Below are 19,562 nucleotides of genomic sequence, written 5' to 3'. Positions count from 1 at the left end.
AGGATAAAAATAAATGCCCAGCTTGGGCCACATGTGATGCAGCGAGGTGCTAGAGTTAGTTCTGTGTTGTGACCCACCCCCACCTCAAGCCTGGCAACACAGTGAGAAGATCTCCTTACCCTTTGCTGTATTTCCCCTGCCCCCTCCGCCTGAATGCTGGCGGGTGGGGAAAGGAGTTGTCCCTCAGGCGATGGCTGTAAACATGGGCCTGTTTAGAACATAGTGTTTCCTTCAAACTTTGGGAGGTGAAAGGTTTTTTCTCCCCTCTCTGACATGAGGGTCAGTGGAGTTTACATGAACTATTCTAGTATGTAGACAGAGATTTTCTGTCCAAGGCCAGAGTGTTTAGTTGGCCTTCCTCCTGAACCCAGGTTGCTTGGAACAGCTGCTTAACAAGGCTGCACTGTTTAGAACAGAACTAAAACAAAATGAGCAATGCAAAACAGGATTATGGCTTCGAAGATGCTGGCCTGCATTCTGGCTAGGAGACAGATTTCTTCAGAAGAATTCTTTGCTTCTGAAGAAATCTTACTATCTGATACTAAGGATATTCCTGTCTATTAAATATATACTTTGTAAGTACTGGTGTACTTTGGCCACATCATGAGAAGACATGAATCATTGGAAAAAATAATAAAATGCTAGGAAAGTTGGAGGAAAGTTGCAAGAGAGGAAGATGGCATGCTAGATGGATGGACTAAAGAGATCATGAGTATGAGCTTACAGTAGCTGGGCAAAGCACTACGACAGGGGTTCCTGGGTCCGAGATTGAGGCAGCTAACAACAACACTTTAAATGTTCCTGATGCAAAAAACATGGAGACTTCTTGAGGAATCCATTGTCCTCTGCTTACAAAGAGGCCTGTGGCCTCACAGGAATGGAGACATATTGGATTGCCAAAGAGTCCTTGTTGATATGCAAATGGACTTTAGATTTCTTGGACTTTGCCCAACATGGCCAGAGGAGGAGGGGCCAGCCTGCTAAAGATACCTCCCCATACCATCTTAACTAAGGTCAGAAACAACAAAATGCAGGCATCTTACTAACATCTCTAATTTTTCTCCTGTTTGGTATGTAACATCTTGCCTGATGAAGAAGCTAATGGAGCTTTGAAAGCTTGCAACAAATATATTGTGCATTTCGGTTGGCCTATAATGGTATCGCTGTTTGGTGGATTTTTGTTTGAAATTAAATGTATATCCTTCTTTTCTAATGAAAAGGTACTCAAGCCAACAAACAGTGTCAAAATCAGAAAAATGCAGGTAAAACAAAACAAAACAGAATTAAAAACAGAAAGAAGTATAACTTTGCTCCATTCATCCACCGCAAACCCCACAGCAGCTTAGATGACAAAGGCCTCCCTGAATGAAATGACTTTTCTCTCCTGATAGATGGCTGAGAGTGGACCAGCATAGCCTCCATTGGCACAGAGCTGCAGAACAGCTACTGAATGAAGTTCATCTTTTTACGCATTTGTCTTTGTGTCTCTTTGTGTCTTGTTGTGGTTTTTACTTCCCTTTCTTCTCAGGGGTAGTTGATTTGGTATTGTATAACTGCTTGAAACCTCAAGTCTTTGAGAAGGGGTCACTATACACTTTTGCCTAACATACGGAGTTGAATACTCTATTGGCATTTAACACTGTCTGTGCTGAGGTACCTTCTCTTCTGCCAGTTGCAAGGAACTGCTGTAGTGTACTTATCCGTCAAAAAGCAAGCAATTATTGTTGTTCTTTACCTTCAGGCCAATTTTGACCTATGGTGATATCCTAAGGTGAAACTATCATGCGGTTTCCTTGGCAAGATTTGTTCAGAGGAGGTTTGTTTTTGCTCTCCCTTGAGGCTGAGAGAATGCCACTTGTCCTTGGCCACTCACTGGGTTTCCATGGCCATGTAGGGATGCGAATCATGGTATCCAGAGTCCTAGTCCAGTACTCACACCACTACACCATGCTTGCTCTGTGAGGAAGCAGTACTGTCATCCTTTGCTTCCTTATCTTTCCTTTGGTGACAAAAGGTGCTGTTGCCAGCCAGCTCTCTGTCCAAAGCAGGTGCGTATGTATGTGTTGCGGTGGGGGGGTGACACTCCTATGATGGCAACACACCTAGCAGGAAAGGGAAGCTCATGTGTTTTGTTACTTCTTTATGCTTTGCATATTGCATATTTATTAAGGTTGCTGTCAATACAGCATAAGGATCTCAAAGCAGTGGATTGCAGTGTTGGCTTTGAGGGAGGAAAGTATTAGGAGGTGACAGGTATAGTATAGATATGATCTAGGGACAGATGGAGCTAAGGTTCTAACCTGGGTCTCTGAATAAAAAGGATGGGGACAGATAGCTTGGATCCAGGAAACTGGGGTAGGCTCCAACTAAGATGATTTAGAAACTGATTGTCTACATAAAGTTTGCTGGTTTTATAGTTTCACAATTTTCTTCCTAATTTTGATACGTCTAAGCAGCTTTCCCAATTTCCTGTCAAGCTGCAACTGTCATTCAGTTCAGTTCTTTTATATATGTTTAAGACCCCATTATCTGACTTGACTACATTTATATGGTAGTGGGACGCGTTGCAATCGTTGTCTGTGAAAGGATGCGACTCGGAGGTTGTGAAAAGGTTAGATCAAAGGCTCAGCACTATTGCTTGGACAGTAAAAATGATGAAATGCTTTAGTTTTTATTTTTAACAGTGGTAGTGTTTTGTGGGCAGGTGGGGCTAAGTCTGTCTTTCACTATATTGGAATATGACTGCTTTGAGAGTAGATCTACTTTGGTCTGACCATTTACTTTAGGCTGACCAGACATCCCTGAGAAAAGGTAGATGTGAACTCATGCTGAATGGTTGCCCTTAGAATAAGAAACATTTTATCTCAATCAAAGGCAACTTGCAGGATTTGGGGTGGCAGCCCTATCTCCCTGTGGACTCCCCCATGTTTAGTCCCCTAAGGTTTTGGGGCTCAGTTGTTTTTTCAACTTTGTTTCTCAAACAGCCATTAGTGGCCCAAAGCCTCTTGGGGGGTGCTATTAGCCTCTTTTTACCTCTCCCATGTTCCAAGCATAGAGAAGCCCTATTGCCACTAGAGTACTTTAGGCTTGCCTCTGAAAGCTAATGGTTAGATCATCTCTTAACAAATGTTCCAGAATCAAGTCTTAGGGGGCCTAAGGATCCTGAAAAACAGGATCCTGTTTTAGAAAAAAGTTCCTATGAGGATTGAAAAATGCTGCCATCAGATATTGGCATCATATTTTTATGGCAGTGGAAGTTATCCAGACCTATTTATGGAATCCTGTTCAGAATCCTATAGTAAGAATTGCTGAAACCACTTGGAAGAGATCTGTATCCATCAAAGCCTATGCTAGATTTTTTTTTTTTCAGGTTAGTCTCAAAGGTGCTACTGGGTCTTCTTTTCTTTTTTCTTCCTTTTTTTGTGTGGATGAATATGATGTTTTATCCTCAGGTCAGACCATGAGTCGGGTCAGTTCAAGGAAGTTTAACAACAAATGTTTGGATGGCAAAACTAAGTGTTGAAAGTCAAGAACTTGCCCTGTGACTTTACAGCAGTGGTGTCATAAATTTGTCATCCAAATCACTTTTTAATGTTTTCATTGTATTGATTCCTACTTGACTTTAACAATGTTGGTGATGTTGAGTGCGTTTTCCTGTAGAACAATGGCGTATGAATTTAATAAATGAACTAGTACTGTACTTGGCTTCTTCTGTTGGGACTTGTTCTTGCCCTTTAGTCTCTCAAACAACTGTATGGCAACTTGCCTTCAAACATGTGATCATGATGGGCCCCTGGAGATCAGGAGATTGTTCAGTATCATCCTTTTTCATGGTAATATCTGTTCATGAGATTATTATTTTTTTGCCATCAGGTTTTCCACCCATGTTAATTCCCAGCTCCATTTCCATTTTCTAAACCACAATCTTGTTTAAGATTGGATAAAAATGGGATGACAATGTGGTGACCCTACATGATTATCCATAAATTGTTATTACAAGTAAACTGACCATGATTAATTAACTGACTCTATAGGCTACAATTGACCAGCTTTCCATATACAGTTGTTAGATGTGCAATGAAAATTTTATAACTAATTCATAACTGGTGGCTGCATCCACTATGGTCAGTTCTGATGCAGAGTAGAACATACATCTATCCACATCTATTCCTAAGAAGAGAGGGCAAGAATTTGCTTACAGTGATTTAAGTGAAACTGAGCTAGGAAGACTGAACCAGGACAAATGGTAGCAGCGCCTATGCCAGATTTTATACGATTACTCATCCAAACACACCTTCCATTCTATTATTTAACATGCATTCTAGAACATGTATTGGCAACCTATCAACCCCACATGCTTTGTAAAGGCAAAATATGACTCCTTCAAGTATGTAAGTTGCCCTGCTATCAAATTTGTCACCACTGCCTGTGGAAAGGAAGGTGTGGAGAGACATTCACATCTTCCTCCTCGTATACTTGTCCTACCCTCCCAAACTCTTGGTGAGCCAAAAACAGTGCATTCCCTTCCCAAAGGGTAGAGAGGCATCTGTCCTCCACTCCAGAAGGAACAGCCTGTGAAGGCCAGGATTGTTACCTGACAAAATGGCAGGTAAGGTTGGATGAGCAGTTGTATAAAATCTGGCACAGAAGTTGCTAATATTTCTCTTTGTTCAAATCTTGGATCAGTTATGAAACTGTTAGGTGACTACATCAAGACATGATCTCTCTATCTTGGTAGATCTATCTTCCGGGCTGACTGTAAGGACTACTGAGATCTGACCAGCACATGTCTATCTAGCCCAGTATACTCTTTCTGACAGTATCTTCCAGAAAATCTAGAAGCAAGCCATGAAAGCAACATGCCCCTGCTGCTATTACTGTCTCAGCAGCTAGTAGTTTGTTCCATAGTGCCTCTGAACTTAGGTGTTCCTTGACTAATAGACCTAATAATAACAATGGTTATTCTGTATGAGCTTGTCTAGACAATTTCCCTTTAAAGCTGCTTAAGCAGTGACCATTACTATGTTTCTGTAAATCAGTTATGTGTGTTGTGATGAGGTCCTTTCTCTTAACTATTGCAGATCAGTTTTCATTGGATAGCTATGAGTTCTAGTGTTGATGGGTGCAAGAGAGAAACTTCACTTTCTCCACATACTGTACTCTTTTCATATCCTGTTCCACATCCACCCACAAATTGTGCAGTCCTGTGAATTTCTACCCAAATGTGAGACCCATGGAATAAAGGAACTCATTCACAGCAAAATGTATATAGAATTGCACCCTAAAATCCCAGAACAGTGGATGGAAGCTACAGGAAAAGAAATTCTACTTAAGCATTAGGAGGAACTTCCTGACCGTGAGAGCTGTTCAGCAGTAGAACACATTCCCTTGGAGTGTGGTGGAGTCTCCTTCTTTGGAGGTTTTTAAACAGGCTGGTGGCCATCTGTTGGGGATGCTTTGATTGTGAGTTCCTGCATGGCAGGGGGTTGGACTGGATGGCCCTTGTGGTCTCTTGCAACTCTATGATTATAAAAAGCCTCAAATGCTCTAGCAGTAGATAATGTATGTGAGCCATTTTGAGCAATTGAGGGTATCTATGTCAACATTAAGTGTCCTTGTTTTATTCTTTTTGTAGACTATGGATGACCTATGAGTGGATGTAGGGATGTTAGGGTGACCCCACTCCACTTTTACTGAGCTCCTTGAGCAAACTTCGAACAGTGGGTCTGAAGAAATCTCAGGTATATGATTGTACTGGCAAATATAACACTAGCAACAGCATTTATGAATTTAGCAAGCCTTTCTCTAATGCCACCCTGGCTGTCTACTTCCCCCTGCTGTATAAAAATGCTTGATATTTTTCCAGGCATTGCGAAATTTGTATGCATTGTACAGTTTCAGGAATTGGAATTGTACTTAGAATTTAGTATCCCAGAAATCCCCACTTTCTTCTAAGGATGCTGAACCAACCCTAGTTTGACTCTTAGGTCTGCAAAGTTATCCTGGAAAATGTGGGGCAATTCTGGGGATGTCAGAGGATGTGAGCTATTTTTCTGGATGGATTATTTTGCATGGCATTTACAAAAATTCAAGAGATAATAAATTGGGCAACTTATCTTGGGCAATTAGAAGTAGATTTGCTTTGTTATCTTCAGGGTGTGGATTAGAATGTTTTGCTCTTAATGCAGAATGTTATTTAAGGCAGAGACTTCACAGTTGTGCATACCTACATCATTCCTGCCCAGCTCCTTCCATCCTTTCACTCCAGGAACCAGGAGGTAAAAGCTAATAAGTATATTAGTAGGTATGACTGCCAATGTTTACATATATTTGAACACACCTGGTCTGTTCTTTAAAACTGCCAGGGTGAGAGTCTTCCTCCTACTTTCCCCTATCCATCTTAATATTTACTGTGTTCTAAATGCAGAAGAAACAAGACGCAGGGGTCAGCTCCATGGGTAATTCATGTGTCGTGTTTCTTGCTTTTCTCTGATTCTCTGCATGTGGATATGTAAGACAGGCCTTTGGTTCTCACTGCCCCCCCACTTCCCAGTTCCAGCAACCCAATGAAGCTTATTTCTTTTTTAATAGTATAGGTTTTGCCCATGCGTCCATTGTGAAGCATACCAAATTGCTTAGTGGTGTGGTGATGCTGAATTTGAATTAAGAGAGTCAGAATTTATTACCACCTCTAGTGCCATTCTCCTATCCCACTTTCCTTGGAAGTTATAAAGCAGAAAGTCCCATTATGACCAGCAATTGGGCCGAGAGACTTTGTAGAAGCTCCAGTTCCTGGTTGTAGAAGACAGAGTTGTTTTTAGGTCTTTTACTTTCATTCTTTGAACCTTCTATTGCCCAGCCTCCTAAGCTTTTCCTTTCTCCTTCCCATTTGTCTGTAAAAAGCAGGTGAAATTTAGGTTGATAAAAAGGGGGGGGGGAGATGTTTGGATAACGTCAGGGGAGACGAAAAGAAGGAGCAAAAATTCTGGACAAGGATACTGCCCAAAGCAGCTCATTTTAGTGTGTGGCGGGCTTCTAGAAGAGTTTAATCCTGACATTTTGCCAGGATCTGTGGCTGGCATGGAAGAGAATCTCTGAAGATGCCAGCCACAGATGCTGCGAAACGTCAGGAATAAACTCTTCCAGAACATATTGACCACATAGCCTGAAAAACCCACTAAAAACTACGGATGCTGTCCATGAAGGCCTTTGACTTCACATTGCCCTCCTTTGATTCTTTTTGTAGCCTGTGGATGACCTATGAGTGGATGTAGGGATGTTAGGAGGACCCCACCTCCTCTCTTACTGACATCTTTGAGCAAACTTCAGCTGGGCAAGAATGAAGGAGGTATGTGCTGCTGCGAGGCCTCTGCCTCAAGTAACATTCTGCATTAGGAACAAAACGGTCCCGTCCTTTCCGCTGCTGCACCACCACCACCACCCTCATCGACAGCATCCCTGCCTGGCTTGGGTGGGGCAGCCTGGCGTGGGAGCTTCTCAAGGAGACAAGAGGCCCAAACCCTGCTGCAGCTCCCAGGGCGACCTGGGCGGGGTGGCAGGGACGCCAAGCCCATTGGCCCTCATCTTCGCATCCTGGCTCACGAGGACAAGGAGGAGCTCTTTCCCCTGCATCCTCAGCAGGGACCAGAGGCAGGGGATTGGCTCTTTCTGCAGCCTAGGTAACCAGCACAGGGCGGAGCCTGGCTCCCTCTGCATCCTCCGCGGTGACCTGGGGGAGGGGATTGGCTCCGGCTGCAGCCTAGGTAACCGGGGAGGGGAGGGCAGGGGGGTGTTGTCTGCCCATCTCCTCCTCGCTGCAGCCTCAGCACGGCACATGGGGTGGGGATTCCACCTCTGCAGCTTGGGCATTGAGCAGGGGGTGGGGATTCGCCGGAACTCCTCTCTCAGCTCCAAGCAGAGAAGAGCAGAGGATTGGATCTCATGCTGGAACAGGGGAGGGAGGAGGGCTGGCTGTAGCACAGCACCTGTGGGTCACATGCTGGCAGGGAAGGGGGCTTCCAAACAACTCAGGGGCAGCTGACAAGCCTGCCAAAAAAAAAAAAAAAAAAGAGCAACTGCTAACTGAAATGAGAGATGTCTGTCCGGCACCCTGCCTGGGTCACCCAGCTCTGCTCGCCTGGAATCTGCTCTCGACATAGACCATGATCTGGGTGGACAGCTCTGGGAGCAGCAGCTGGGGACATGAGAAAGGTATCTCTTCCTTTTAACCCTTTTCTCACCACTTACGCCTGCCTGCTTGAGGTTAGGCCAAGCCACATCTCTCCCCAGCAGCCACCTTGCACTTAAAGGATCTGCAGTGGGCAGTAATTATGATATTTATTCCCTTGATGAGGTGCAGGCTGTGAGAGAAGGGGGAAATGGGAGTGTATATAACATGATGGCCGCACCACACAGATTAGTCTGGGAGGAGTGAGGGACAGTAGGCATAGACCTCAATTCTGTGGCTGTTTTGTTTTGGTTGTGGAAAGAGCCCTGTGCAGAATATTTTTGAGCTAAGTGATCCTTGTAGATGAAGGGAGGAATCAGGGCAGAGGTTTACTATGGGGTGATATCTGTAAGAAGGAACAGGCAATTGAGATGATTGGATTGTAGTGTGGGAGAAGAGTCATAGTGTCATTGATTCATACAGGTCTCCCGGCCTGCAACACCATAAAAGATAGGGCGAGTAGAGGCGGGCCCTTTGGTGAGGAGACGATAGTGCGGTGTGCAAACCCTGTCCACTCCATCACATCATCTCAGGACGTAAATAATGTGGGTAAATGAATAAAACAGCAACATCAATTAGAGTTCCTACATTGTATGGGCATTTGGTTATTACAGGAAAATGGTAGAGGGCAGAAGCATTCTCAGTGAGGATACCCATTTGGATCAGATCCCCCCTGGAAGAAGGATTCCCTTGTGGGATAGGAGAAAGAGATACCTAAAGTCATCATTAGCAAATGTAATGAATAGCAAAGCAGAAGAAGGAGATGGAATCCAGGTGGGTCTCTGACTGTCTTGGTCCTGGTAGAGCATTTATGACTTCAGGGGTAGCCATAATGGGAGACCAGAATTTAAAAGAGGTAATAGGGAAAAGATTGTTCTGTCAGTCAGGCCTGAAATATTTAACCAGTAACTGAGGGTGACACTAGAATTAGCATTCAGCACAGAGGTGTTGAAGACAGGGATAATTCCAAATAGCATAGCTAGATAGAACAGCAACAGCTCTTGACATTGAATGGGTGGGGATGAGGGCAGATCAGCACACCGTTCAGTTTTTTATTCTGCAGGCTCTGAAAAGGAGGCACTTAAGTTTGTTCGGTTCTTACTTGGTAGAAAGAAGCAACAATCTAAAATTAATATGTATAGTATCCAAAATTCTGGTTCTCATTGCTTCCTCTGTATGAATAGTATGGGATTTGTGTGAGTAGGGGGGGTATCTGTGTTCTGTGGGAATTAGAAATGTGGAGGGGTGGGGCCCCAAGTAAAGGCCCTTGACAACTGCAGGCTTCCTTGTAACACTAAAAGAAAATAAATGTTTGTATCTCCCCAGGGTGAGGAGGCATCTGTCTGTGGCTGGCAGATCCAGGGCAGGGCCTGGGTGAAAGGAAGACACTCCTGCAGTATGCGAATAAATATAGCCTGGGGGTGGGTTGGCTTTGGGAGAGGCCTGTCTTGTGGAGAAAAAAATGTGCAGGACATTGTGCAGGGGAGGGGGTGTTTAAAGGGAGGTGGCATTCCAAAGGGAAAGGCATGTCTGCCCTCTGGTCCGGATGAGGGCTGGACACTGCTTTGCGGTTGGAATAGGGCAGAGATTTTAAGGGTATGCTCAGAAGATGGTTGCTTTCAGTCTGAAGGGCTGGTTAAGGTAGTCAAATGGGCTGTCTGGAGCAAGGGGAGCTGGCAAGGCTTAGCACGCATGGCAGGCTGGGTTCTCGAGTTGCATCAGGTGGCTGAAAATGCAGAGAATCCCCACCCCTTTATGCAAATACCTAGAATGGCACCACAGGCTGATGCAAGCCCGCTATGGAGCAGCAATCCAGAATGACAATTGGCCCTCCCTCCCGCGTCCAGCCAGCCAGCCAGCCACCCAGCCGTCTGAGCAGTTAAAGCTGCAGACTTCCTCCTGCCTGGACAGAGCACTGCTGCTGCGTAGCATGGGCAGTGAGGAGGAGACAGCTCTGTTGCTGTTCATGGAGTTCCCGGTCTGTGCCCCGGAGCAGCCTCTTTGCAGAGCCGCTCTTGGCAAGTTCCCAGTGCAGAATGGCTGTAGGTGGGGGGAAGGTATCTGGACCCCCACGGCAACAGGGGTGGTCCAGGAAAGGAGCCAAAGAGGTGGGGCCGCACCCCACTCGGAATGAAGGGCAGCACTTGGAGGTGAGAAGGGTCAAATGGTGATGGTGTGTATATCATGAAGAGGATGAAGTTATGCTGGTCTTTGGATTGCAGGGGAGCTGGAGATGTTCCAGCTGTGGGTTTTTACAGGCAAGGACATCTTCCAGAGTAGGGTTTTTTGATGAATGGATGAATCATAGTTATTCCCCCCTTTCTTTTCTTTTCTTTTCTTTTCTTTTATCTTTTATCTTTTCTTTTCTTTTCTTATAGGACATTGATTTAATTGACATCCTGTGGAGACAGGATATTGACCTTGGAGCTGGGCGTGAGATTTTTGACTACAGCCACCGCCAGAAAGAGAACGAAGTGGACAAAGAACCAAATAACGGGGAGGAGTGTGGGGATGGCTGGAGAAGCAGTGGGGGCAACATCGCTGACAGGGCCTTGCTAGTGGATGGCGAGACAGGGGAGAGCTTCCCTGCCCAGGTAAAAAGAAAAAAGGAGTGAGAAGGGAAGGGTAAATTGGGTGGAGTAGGCCAATTTCTTTTCCCACCATTCTTGGACTAGTCTCCATTGCTGCCCAGCAGCAGAGAAGGGAGACCTGCAGCTGTCTCTGATTGGCTGCATGCTTGGGTAGATCTTGGAGTGAAAGATTCGTTTCTCAAGGGGAAAAGTGAGGGCAGAGGCTGCAATGCTAGCAAATATCCTCCAGAGCTTTGAAGAGGACTACTCTTGGAATAAAGATGCTCAGTGATGTACCTGTTCATGAAGCCAACAAGGCTGCTTCACTCTGTATTGGATTTGAATGCAGAGGTATTAGTTACATTTGGTTGCTTGGTTAAATGGCTTAGTCTGTGCCCCTTTGCCTCCTGTTTTTTGCAAGGTATTTCCTTGCTTCTCCCTGAAGCAACCATCCTCTGATTATTATTATTTTTTTTAGTGTCCTGGCTTTCCCTATCCTCCCTTCACTTGAGAAATAAGGTGGTCCCCTCAGTTTTTGTGTGTCTCATTATGGGTTTTATTTCTTTGGGTTTTTATATATAACTGTTTCTTGCATATTAACCCACTCTGTCTGAGCCTTTTCAGTAGACTGCAATAAGCAATCAAAACAAGTAGCATCTTAATTCATTGGACTTGGGTGGCTTTGAGGTTCCTATAGGTGGCTACTACAAGTTTCCTGAATACTTGGGCTAATGGCAATCCCATCAGTTTTCTCTGTAACCATGCTGCACTAGCTGTGTGGAAGGGTTGTTTTGTTACCCTTCCTGTAACCCACTGGGCAAGTGACAGGTTTTGGAATGGTTGACCCAACCCACAATTTTCATGCTGCTCATAAAGCATCCTTATGGAAGCAGCCATTGCAAACCATGCTCTTTCCCCCTTTTTGTGGGATTTTTCTAATTCTGCACCACAGCATTTCCATCTGTGAGATGTATCTTGATTGCAGCTTTTGGACTTTTGCCAGAGTTTGGTCAGAAAAGGCAGGGTCAACACAAGGCCAAAGGGACACAATTGAATATAAGGAAGTTGGGATGTGGGGCTAAGGAGCTTGGGTGTAAGATGTTGGAAAGGCTATGGATTGGACTAGATCAGTGGCTTCCAACATTTTGTCCTCCATATGTTTTGGATTTCAACTCCATAATTCCTGATTGTTGGCCAAATTGACTGTGGGCCGGGGCTTTTGGGATCTGAAGTCCAAAACAAATGGAGGACCAAAGATTGGACTAGACTGTTGGCCTTTAAATGGACACAGGATCCTGATTCAATTTCAGTTTAAGATGAGTATCATACTGGCATGTTTAGTACTTTAAGAAAATATAGTGAAGAAAAAAGGGCAGAGTAAAGATGAACACATGCAGTAAAAATTATGGGAAACCTAAGTTGCATTTTGTATTAAAAGATGACCTTCCTGGCTGCCATAATGCAATAAAATGCTCTTTGTCTCTTCCAGGTGCGTGGGGTTGAGGACCAGACAGCCTTGTCCTTGGAGGAGTGCCTTAGGTTGTTGGAAGCGACATTTCCCTTTGGGGAGAATTCGGAGGTTGGTGTATATAGGTGCTTGGAAAATGAAGATGAACTGCTTAGCGTTAATAATTTTGCTTAATTTTTAGTACAGAAATAGATGCGACAGTCTTAATCACATGTCCTTGCAATAACCTTGTGGCATGGGTTCTGCTCTCAGGGACATTTCCAAAGTTAACCAGTGAGCTGGTTGTGTTAAAATCCAAGGCCCTGCCTGTTTGATGGTGTGGGGCTTTGTTGACTGAACTTGGTAAATACTTCCAAATGAGAAAGAAGCCTTCTTTGTATCAAGCATAGCAATGCAACTTAACAACCTTCCTCAGTGCTGTAAAGTCATAGAGTTGGAAGGGGCTGCAAAGGCCATTGAGTCCAACCACCACCTGCAGGATCTTCAGCTATAGCATCCCCAGCAGGTAGTTGTCCACCCTATTTTTGAAGTTGTCCACAGAAAGAGAACTCACAACCTTTCTAGGCAGTTGGTTCCATTGACAAACCATTCTTGCCGTCACAGAGTCTCTGATAACTGTGGATGGAAGGGGACTTTGAGCCAGAGGGCACTATGAAAGCTGCACCAGTGACTCGAGCATGGGAGATTCATAAATGGAAAGGAATAAAAATTGACCTGTTCATTTTTGATGCTTTGCCGTTGTGAACTAACCCCGCTTTGCTTCAGTTTCCAGCTGCAGATGTCCCCAGTCTAACTGAAGCTCTGCCTAGTGAAAACGGGACATCCATTGTGCCAGATGGGCTCCTGTCTCCTCTTCTGACAGACACAGAGTTGCCCTTTGATCTGGAGCAGCAGTGGCAGGACCTCATGTCTATCATGGAAACACAGGTGAGGAGGGTTGACTTACCTTCGCAGGCTGCTTTTTACTGGCCCTCCACTGTTTGTCCTGCTCTGTCAAGTGGGTTTACTATGTCTTTGTCCTGATTGTGTCTGCTTCACATAAGCAGTGCAGGCCTTTTCAGTGAAAGTGGTGTTGAATTGATTGCACCATGCACCTTGTATCAGCATTTAATTTCTTCCAGGGCTTGGTCATAAGTTTTTAAGATCTCTGGCAAATATAAGTAGAATGTTAATTAGATTTCCCCTGATGTAGAAAAATCTTTATGCTCTTGGTAGTTTATTTCCTAAAATAACACAAAGAAGGATGAAATAGATTGTAACATTTATACGGATCATTCAGTATGAAGTGGAAAACATTGAAATGCAGAACTGGAAGGACCCTAAAAGCCACTGATTTCTACTTTTACTCCTCAGAAGCTAAACAGACATCCCTTCATATAACTGCCTGCAAAGTAGTAGGGTGGAGGTAGTGTGAATCATTTACTGCAGGGGACACCCAAATAAAAGTAATAACACTACACCCCATGACCAGTGCAGCCTGAAGGACAATTCCATCCTATCTACAGCAGTGCAGCATCTGGATCATGTGCTCTAGTAGTCATCATCGTGAGAAACTCTGAGGAACAGATTTCAGCACTGTTTTGCCACTGAATCTATTTCAAAGCCCCAGCTGCCCACAACCTGCTAGTGAGATTTATCAGCACTGCTTCTTTTTTACCCTATACGTGTTTTTCATCACTGCTGTTTGGGCTTCGTCAGGCGACACTGCTTCATGGAGCTTGATTTTCTGTCCCTGTATAAAGAGCTTGCAACATTTATTTTGGGGGCTACAAATTTCAGCATCTCCCTCACTCAGGAATACCCCCCACCAAAAAAAAAAAAACCCTTTCTAAACCTGTTTGCTATACAGGTTGAATATTCCTTATCCGGAAGCTTAAAATACTCCAGAATCTTCCACAGGCTGAAATACTGACACCTTTGCTTTCAGATGATTCAGCGTACGCAAACTTTCTTTCATGCACAAAATTATTAAAAATATTATGTATAAAATTGATATGCTATGTATAAAAAGTATACAAGAAACATAAACGAATTATGTTTAGACTTGGGTCCCAGCTCCAATATATCTCATTACGTATATGCAAATATTCCAAAATCAGAAAAAAACCCAAAACACTTCTTGTTTCAAGTATTTTGGATAAAGGAGACTCAACCTGTAATATATAATATATATAATATATACCTGTAATGTATCCAGTGTATTTTTGCTTTGCCAAGGTTGGAGGGAAGGCGAGGGCCAGACAACATACAGAAGCATTGTATTGATAGGGATCATAGCCTGCCGTAGTAATGTCTAGGCAGTCCTTACAGTTGATTTCTTAATAGATGGAAGGTGATTGTCAGTAAGCATTGTGTTTGATTGTCAAAGTCCCTGGTGTGGAATTCCTTATATGGTTGCAAAATAAGGCACTTGCCCTAATATTGTTTGCATTTAAGACAAGGGATGTTCCATACATACTAATGTACCTATCCTTCCACAGTCTAATTTTGGAGTAGGAGATATTGCTTTTGATGCCCTTGAGATCCTCTGTTTGAGTCTTGCTTTGGGCACTTCTTTGTTCATGAAACAGCATAGGGAAAAAAGACATTTGGAGTCTGAAAATATCAGTTTCCTTTTCAGGGTATGGAGGTGAACAGCACAGCAGTTGCAGAGACCCTGTACAACAGCACAAGTGAAGACGTCCTGACATCCAACTACAGCCTTGCCCCATCCACCCCTATCAACCAGAATGTCAGCCTGCATCAGGCTTCACTGGGCAGCTGTGGACAAGACTTCCCTTCTCTGTTCACCTCTGAGATGGAAACCCCTTCTATGGCTGGCAGTTCAGCTTTGTTGCAGCTGGTCCCTGACAACTCTACAGGTTTTAACACCACATTTGGCTCTACCAACTTGAGTGGCATCTTCTTTCCTTCTCACTTAAATGCTACTATAAATGAAACATCTGGGTCTGAACTCCCTGATCCTCTTGGAGGACTCTTGGATGAAGCCATGTTAGATGAGATCAGTTTGATGGACTTGGCTATTGAAGAAGGCTTCAATCCAGTGCAGGCCTCCCGCCTGAAGGAGGAGTTTGATTCAGACTCAGGGCTCTCCTTGGACTCAAGTCACAGCCCTGCTTCTCTCAGTAGTTCAGAAACATCATCATCATCTTCTTCTTCTTCAGCCTCTTCCTCCTTTTCTGAGGAAGGTGCTGTGGGCTACAATTCAGACTCTGAAAATGTGGATTTTGAAGATGCTGAAGGGGCTGTTGGGTATCAGCCAGAGTACAGTAAGTTCTGTCGGATGAGTTACCAGAATCCTTCTCAGCTGCAATATCTGCCTTATCTGGAGCATGTGGGTCACAACCATACTTACAACATGGTCCCTGAGACCTTAGATACTGATGACCAGAAGCCACCCAGCATGGGTAAGAAGAGTGCCAAGGATAAGCAGGCAGAGTTTCTGGAGAAGCAGATGAGTCGTGATGAACACCGAGCCCGAGCTATGAAGATTCCTTTTCCCAACGAGAAGATCATCAACTTGCCTGTGGAGGAATTCAATGAACTTCTATCCAAATACCAGTTAAGTGAAGCCCAGCTGAGTTTGATTCGAGACATCAGGAGGCGAGGCAAGAACAAGATGGCTGCTCAGAATTGTCGTAAGAGAAAGCTGGACACTATCCTCAACCTAGAACGGGATGTGGAGGATTTGCAGAGAGACAAGTCAAAGCTGCTCAGGGAGAAGGTGGAGTTCCTCAGGTCCATTCGCCAGATGAAGCAAAAGGTGCAGAGCCTTTACCAGGAGGTGTTTGGCCGCCTGCGTGATGAGAATGGCCAGCCCTACTCCCCAAATCAGTATGCCCTACAACACGCCAGTGATGGCAGTGTTATCCTAATACCACGCTCTTTGGCTGAACAGCAGGGCAGGCGTCAAGAAAGGAAACAGAAGGACAGGAGGAAGTGAGAGATAATGAATGTCAGCAAGAGAGTATAAAACTTGCTGAAACGACATCCTGGAGGAGGGCTGAGCCCTGAAGAATTTGAAGGAACTTTCCTGCCTTCGTATCCAATATATCTTCTCAAACCATGATAGCTGCCAGTCAGTGTATAGGAGCAGACTGCTGGGCAGGGGGCCTACAAGTCTTGGGAGGCAGAATGGCAAAGCATGTTGGGAAAGACCTGTGCCCCCAGCAGCCTAGAACCCGAATGTTGTGGGAGGGGGGGGAACTAGCTGGCATAATATGTGTGTGGGGAGGGGGGTGAGTTTCAGCAGAGGATAGAAAAATTGAATTGTTAAAGCTGGCTCTTGTTTCTAAGGAAAAAATGGTTAAGTGGATTGAGCAGGCTTAAGAGAATTTTTTTTCCTTTGAACTTCCAAAACGTGGATACTTCAGGTAGCTGGTTTTATTTTTTAGAACCAGTTTTGACATTGGTTGTGTGCAGTTTGAAAGCATGATTGAATACCATTACTTTGCCATCATCCCTTCCTAGATTTGTAAATCTGAGCGATTACAGGTGAAATGACATTGTTTGCTTGAAGAGGGAAGGGAGGAGATGTTTTCTTAACCCTTTCCAGTTTGAAGAAAAGCGAGGGATTTGCATTCAAGGAGTATAGCCTTTTTGGTGTGCTTTAGCACCAGCCATACATGTTTGGAAGATGAGACTGGAGAGGGTTAATAAATCACCATGGTGATGTGTCTTCCCACCACCCCTCTCCTCACCAATCGAAAACTCTCTAAGCATGTCACTGCCTCCAGTGAGGAGCCAGCATTATGCTAGGCCCACCATCTAGATGCATTACAAGATGGTGCATGGTAAAACTGCATGCTACAGTGCTGTCTTTTCCACTGGTTGGCTTGGCAAAACTGCTTTGAGTGGCAAGGGATGAACAGGTCACCTGTAAAGGTTGCACCTTCACCTTCACCTGCTTGGGAGTTAGCCAGGTGGGATTCTGACGGTTTGTGGTCATTGCCACTTGGTCTCCAGCACAATGGGCTTTGTTCCCATAAAGCGGGCATGTTGTCTTGAGAGAATAGCCATCTGTGGCACGCCCCTTTCTTAACGGGCACTTTGATTTTTATTTATTTATTTTTTTAGGACTCTGTGCTCCTGTGTTATTTCCCCTTCCCCTGGTAGGGCTGTAGGATGAACTTGTAGTATGCATGTAGGTAAGAAGGGAGACGATCAAAGCTGCTGAAGGTTCTTTCTGCCATAAAAGATTCAATGTGTTAACTGTGATTCCACAGCTGGCTTTCCTTCTGTCCTTGGGTGTCATTCCAACTTCCCCCTCCCCCCTCTTTTTTAAAAATAAGGCGAAGGGTGAGGGTAGTGCCTTGAACACAGCTGGCCTCAAGCTCCGAGGCCGTCCTCGGAACTGTTAACTTGCAGTATAGCACAGCTGGGAGTATTACCGACCTTACCAGCAACTGATGAGCTAATGGCTTTGGTTTTTCCCCAGCCAGTTAGTCCTGTGTATGTGATGGCGTGTGAGAGCATAGCACTGAAATGGGCATCCTCCAGCAGATTGTGGGGGGTATGAAGCATTGTTTATCCAGCAAAGGGTAGTTTTTTGCAGCCAGATGTTCTGTAGATCTTGCTTGCCGAACGCCATGATTTCTTGCAAGAAGCATGTGGGTGGGTGGAGGAATAAACTGATGTTTGATTCTCTTGCACCTCTCTTGCTCCTGTGACTTGACAGCGTGAAACTTGAAGCACAAAATGTGTTGGAGCTGTAATTGGTTGCTGGATGATTAGGATGGAGCCCTGATGTGTGCATGTGTTAATTTATATTTCCCTTTGAGGTTTTACTTTGGATGGTTTCAATGATCTGTTATGGAAAAGGAGAAAGAGAGAGAGAGATTGAGAGAGAGATTGAGAGAGAGTGAGCGAGCACAGGACAAAAATAAAATGGCTTATTCACTTATTTCAGAATTTGTTTTGCGTCTTTCTTTAAAAGAAGCATCCAGCACTTACAAACAGAACTGAAAAGGTATTTTATATGTTGCCTAACCTAGCTTGACAGCAACTTGTATGTCATCCGCAAGTCAAACTTTGATAATGACTACCAGCTTAAATTACTTTAAAACGTGTTATCTTTCTTATGGTGAACAGAATTAGCAATGTCGAATAGCCACAGTAACTGAACACAACCTCTGCCCAGCCTCTAACAAAACTTTCCTCTTTGAAACTGTTCTTCTGACTTCCCAAGGCTATCCCCTAATATTCATGGGAAAGTAAGGATTTGGTGTTGCATCTAATTTGAACACGTTTGCAGCTTTCTGTATGTTGATTTGGGCTGTTTGTGTTTTCATATCAATGTCCGCTCTACTGCTCCATTTTATTGGCTTTCCCCTCTCTGAGTATCTATCTCCATTGTGTCTGAGTAGTTCTCAGGCTGGTGAAATGGTCATCCAACTCTGTTCCAAAAATAGGACAGAGGAAGGAGGCTTACCTAGAGACAGTGTTAATCAAGTGAGATGTTGGCTGTGTTGTATGAAAGAGAGTTATTCATTTGTGCAGCCTTCTGTACTGTAATAAGGAGTTTTCAAATGAATCTGAATTTGAGTAGAATGGCAGGTGTATAAGATAACTCATTCAAGCTTATGCTCAAAAAGAAGTCTTTGATGAAGATGTGCCTCTTCAGCTGTTCAGATCATTTAGTTAATGGCAAAAAAGGTGAATAGTTTTGATACTCACAGTCAATGAGGGATTCTTGGTACACATCAAAATGTTGCAGTGTATTCCTAATCCCTACATCCGAGTGGGTAACTGTCAGGGTTTAGAAGGCTACATTGCCCCTCCAAAAGACCTTAGAGTGACGTGTGTGTGCACATGTGCCTTCAAATCGTCTTTTGACTTATGGTGATGCCATAAATAGTTGTTTTTTAAGCCAAGGATTACTCAGATGGTTTGTCAGTTCCTCTGAAATACAGTGTACATCACCTGGTATTTGTTGGTTTCCCATCCAAGTACCAACCAGAGCTGACCACCAGACTATAATAGGGATTGTAAGCATGTCTAGACATTGCACAGCCCTTCCATCTTTTCCTCTTTATCAGATTTGTGTGTGTGCGTGCGTGAAGACAGAAGAAGCAATAAAAGGGTAATAATCTCATCCAGAAGCAGAGTGGGCACAAGAAGATCCCTATTGGCATATCTCCCATCAAGTGACACAAGAGGGACACATTGGATTGCACAGGGTCACAGCAGCCATATATTGTCCATAAATTCTTGACACTTCCAGGAATTTTCAGCCACACCCATCCTCTAAATGCCCCCAAATATCCTCTGGCTGTGGGGGATGGTTTTTCCATGTGTT

At 44.2% G+C, this 19,562-nt stretch overlaps 1 protein-coding gene across 8 annotated transcripts in view; it reads left to right on the top strand.

Annotated features, from left to right (window-relative positions):
* The window catches only part of NFE2L1 (NFE2 like bZIP transcription factor 1), a 104,448-nt gene extending 86,281 nt beyond the window's left edge, over positions 1-18,167 (top strand). For 5 of the 8 annotated variants that reach the window (XM_089531749.1, XM_089531748.1, XM_089531745.1 and 2 more), the window contains 4 exons: positions 10,606-10,821; positions 12,287-12,376; positions 13,031-13,192; positions 14,886-18,167. In XM_089531749.1, the coding sequence (XP_089387875.1) occupies positions 10,606-10,821; positions 12,287-12,376; positions 13,031-13,192; positions 14,886-16,208 (1,791 nt within the window). In that variant the 3' untranslated portion in view covers positions 16,209-18,167. Of the gene's footprint in view, positions 1-5,670; positions 5,742-6,985; positions 9,002-9,028; positions 10,378-10,605; positions 10,822-12,286; positions 12,377-13,030; positions 13,193-14,885 lie in introns of those variants that run through there. The other 3 variants (XM_089531751.1, XM_089531753.1, XM_089531752.1) reach the window with 3 other exon arrangements.
* The last annotated feature ends 1,395 nt before the right edge of the window (positions 18,168-19,562 follow it).

The sequence above is a fragment of the Sceloporus occidentalis genome, unplaced genomic scaffold (assembly GCF_023333645.1).
Source record: "Sceloporus occidentalis isolate IW3139 unplaced genomic scaffold, rSceOcc1.0.p SCAF_7, whole genome shotgun sequence".
NCBI lineage: Eukaryota > Metazoa > Chordata > Lepidosauria > Squamata > Phrynosomatidae > Sceloporus > Sceloporus occidentalis.
Note: the sequence above shows the minus strand (reverse complement) of the source record. Positions and strands in the feature narration are given on the sequence as shown.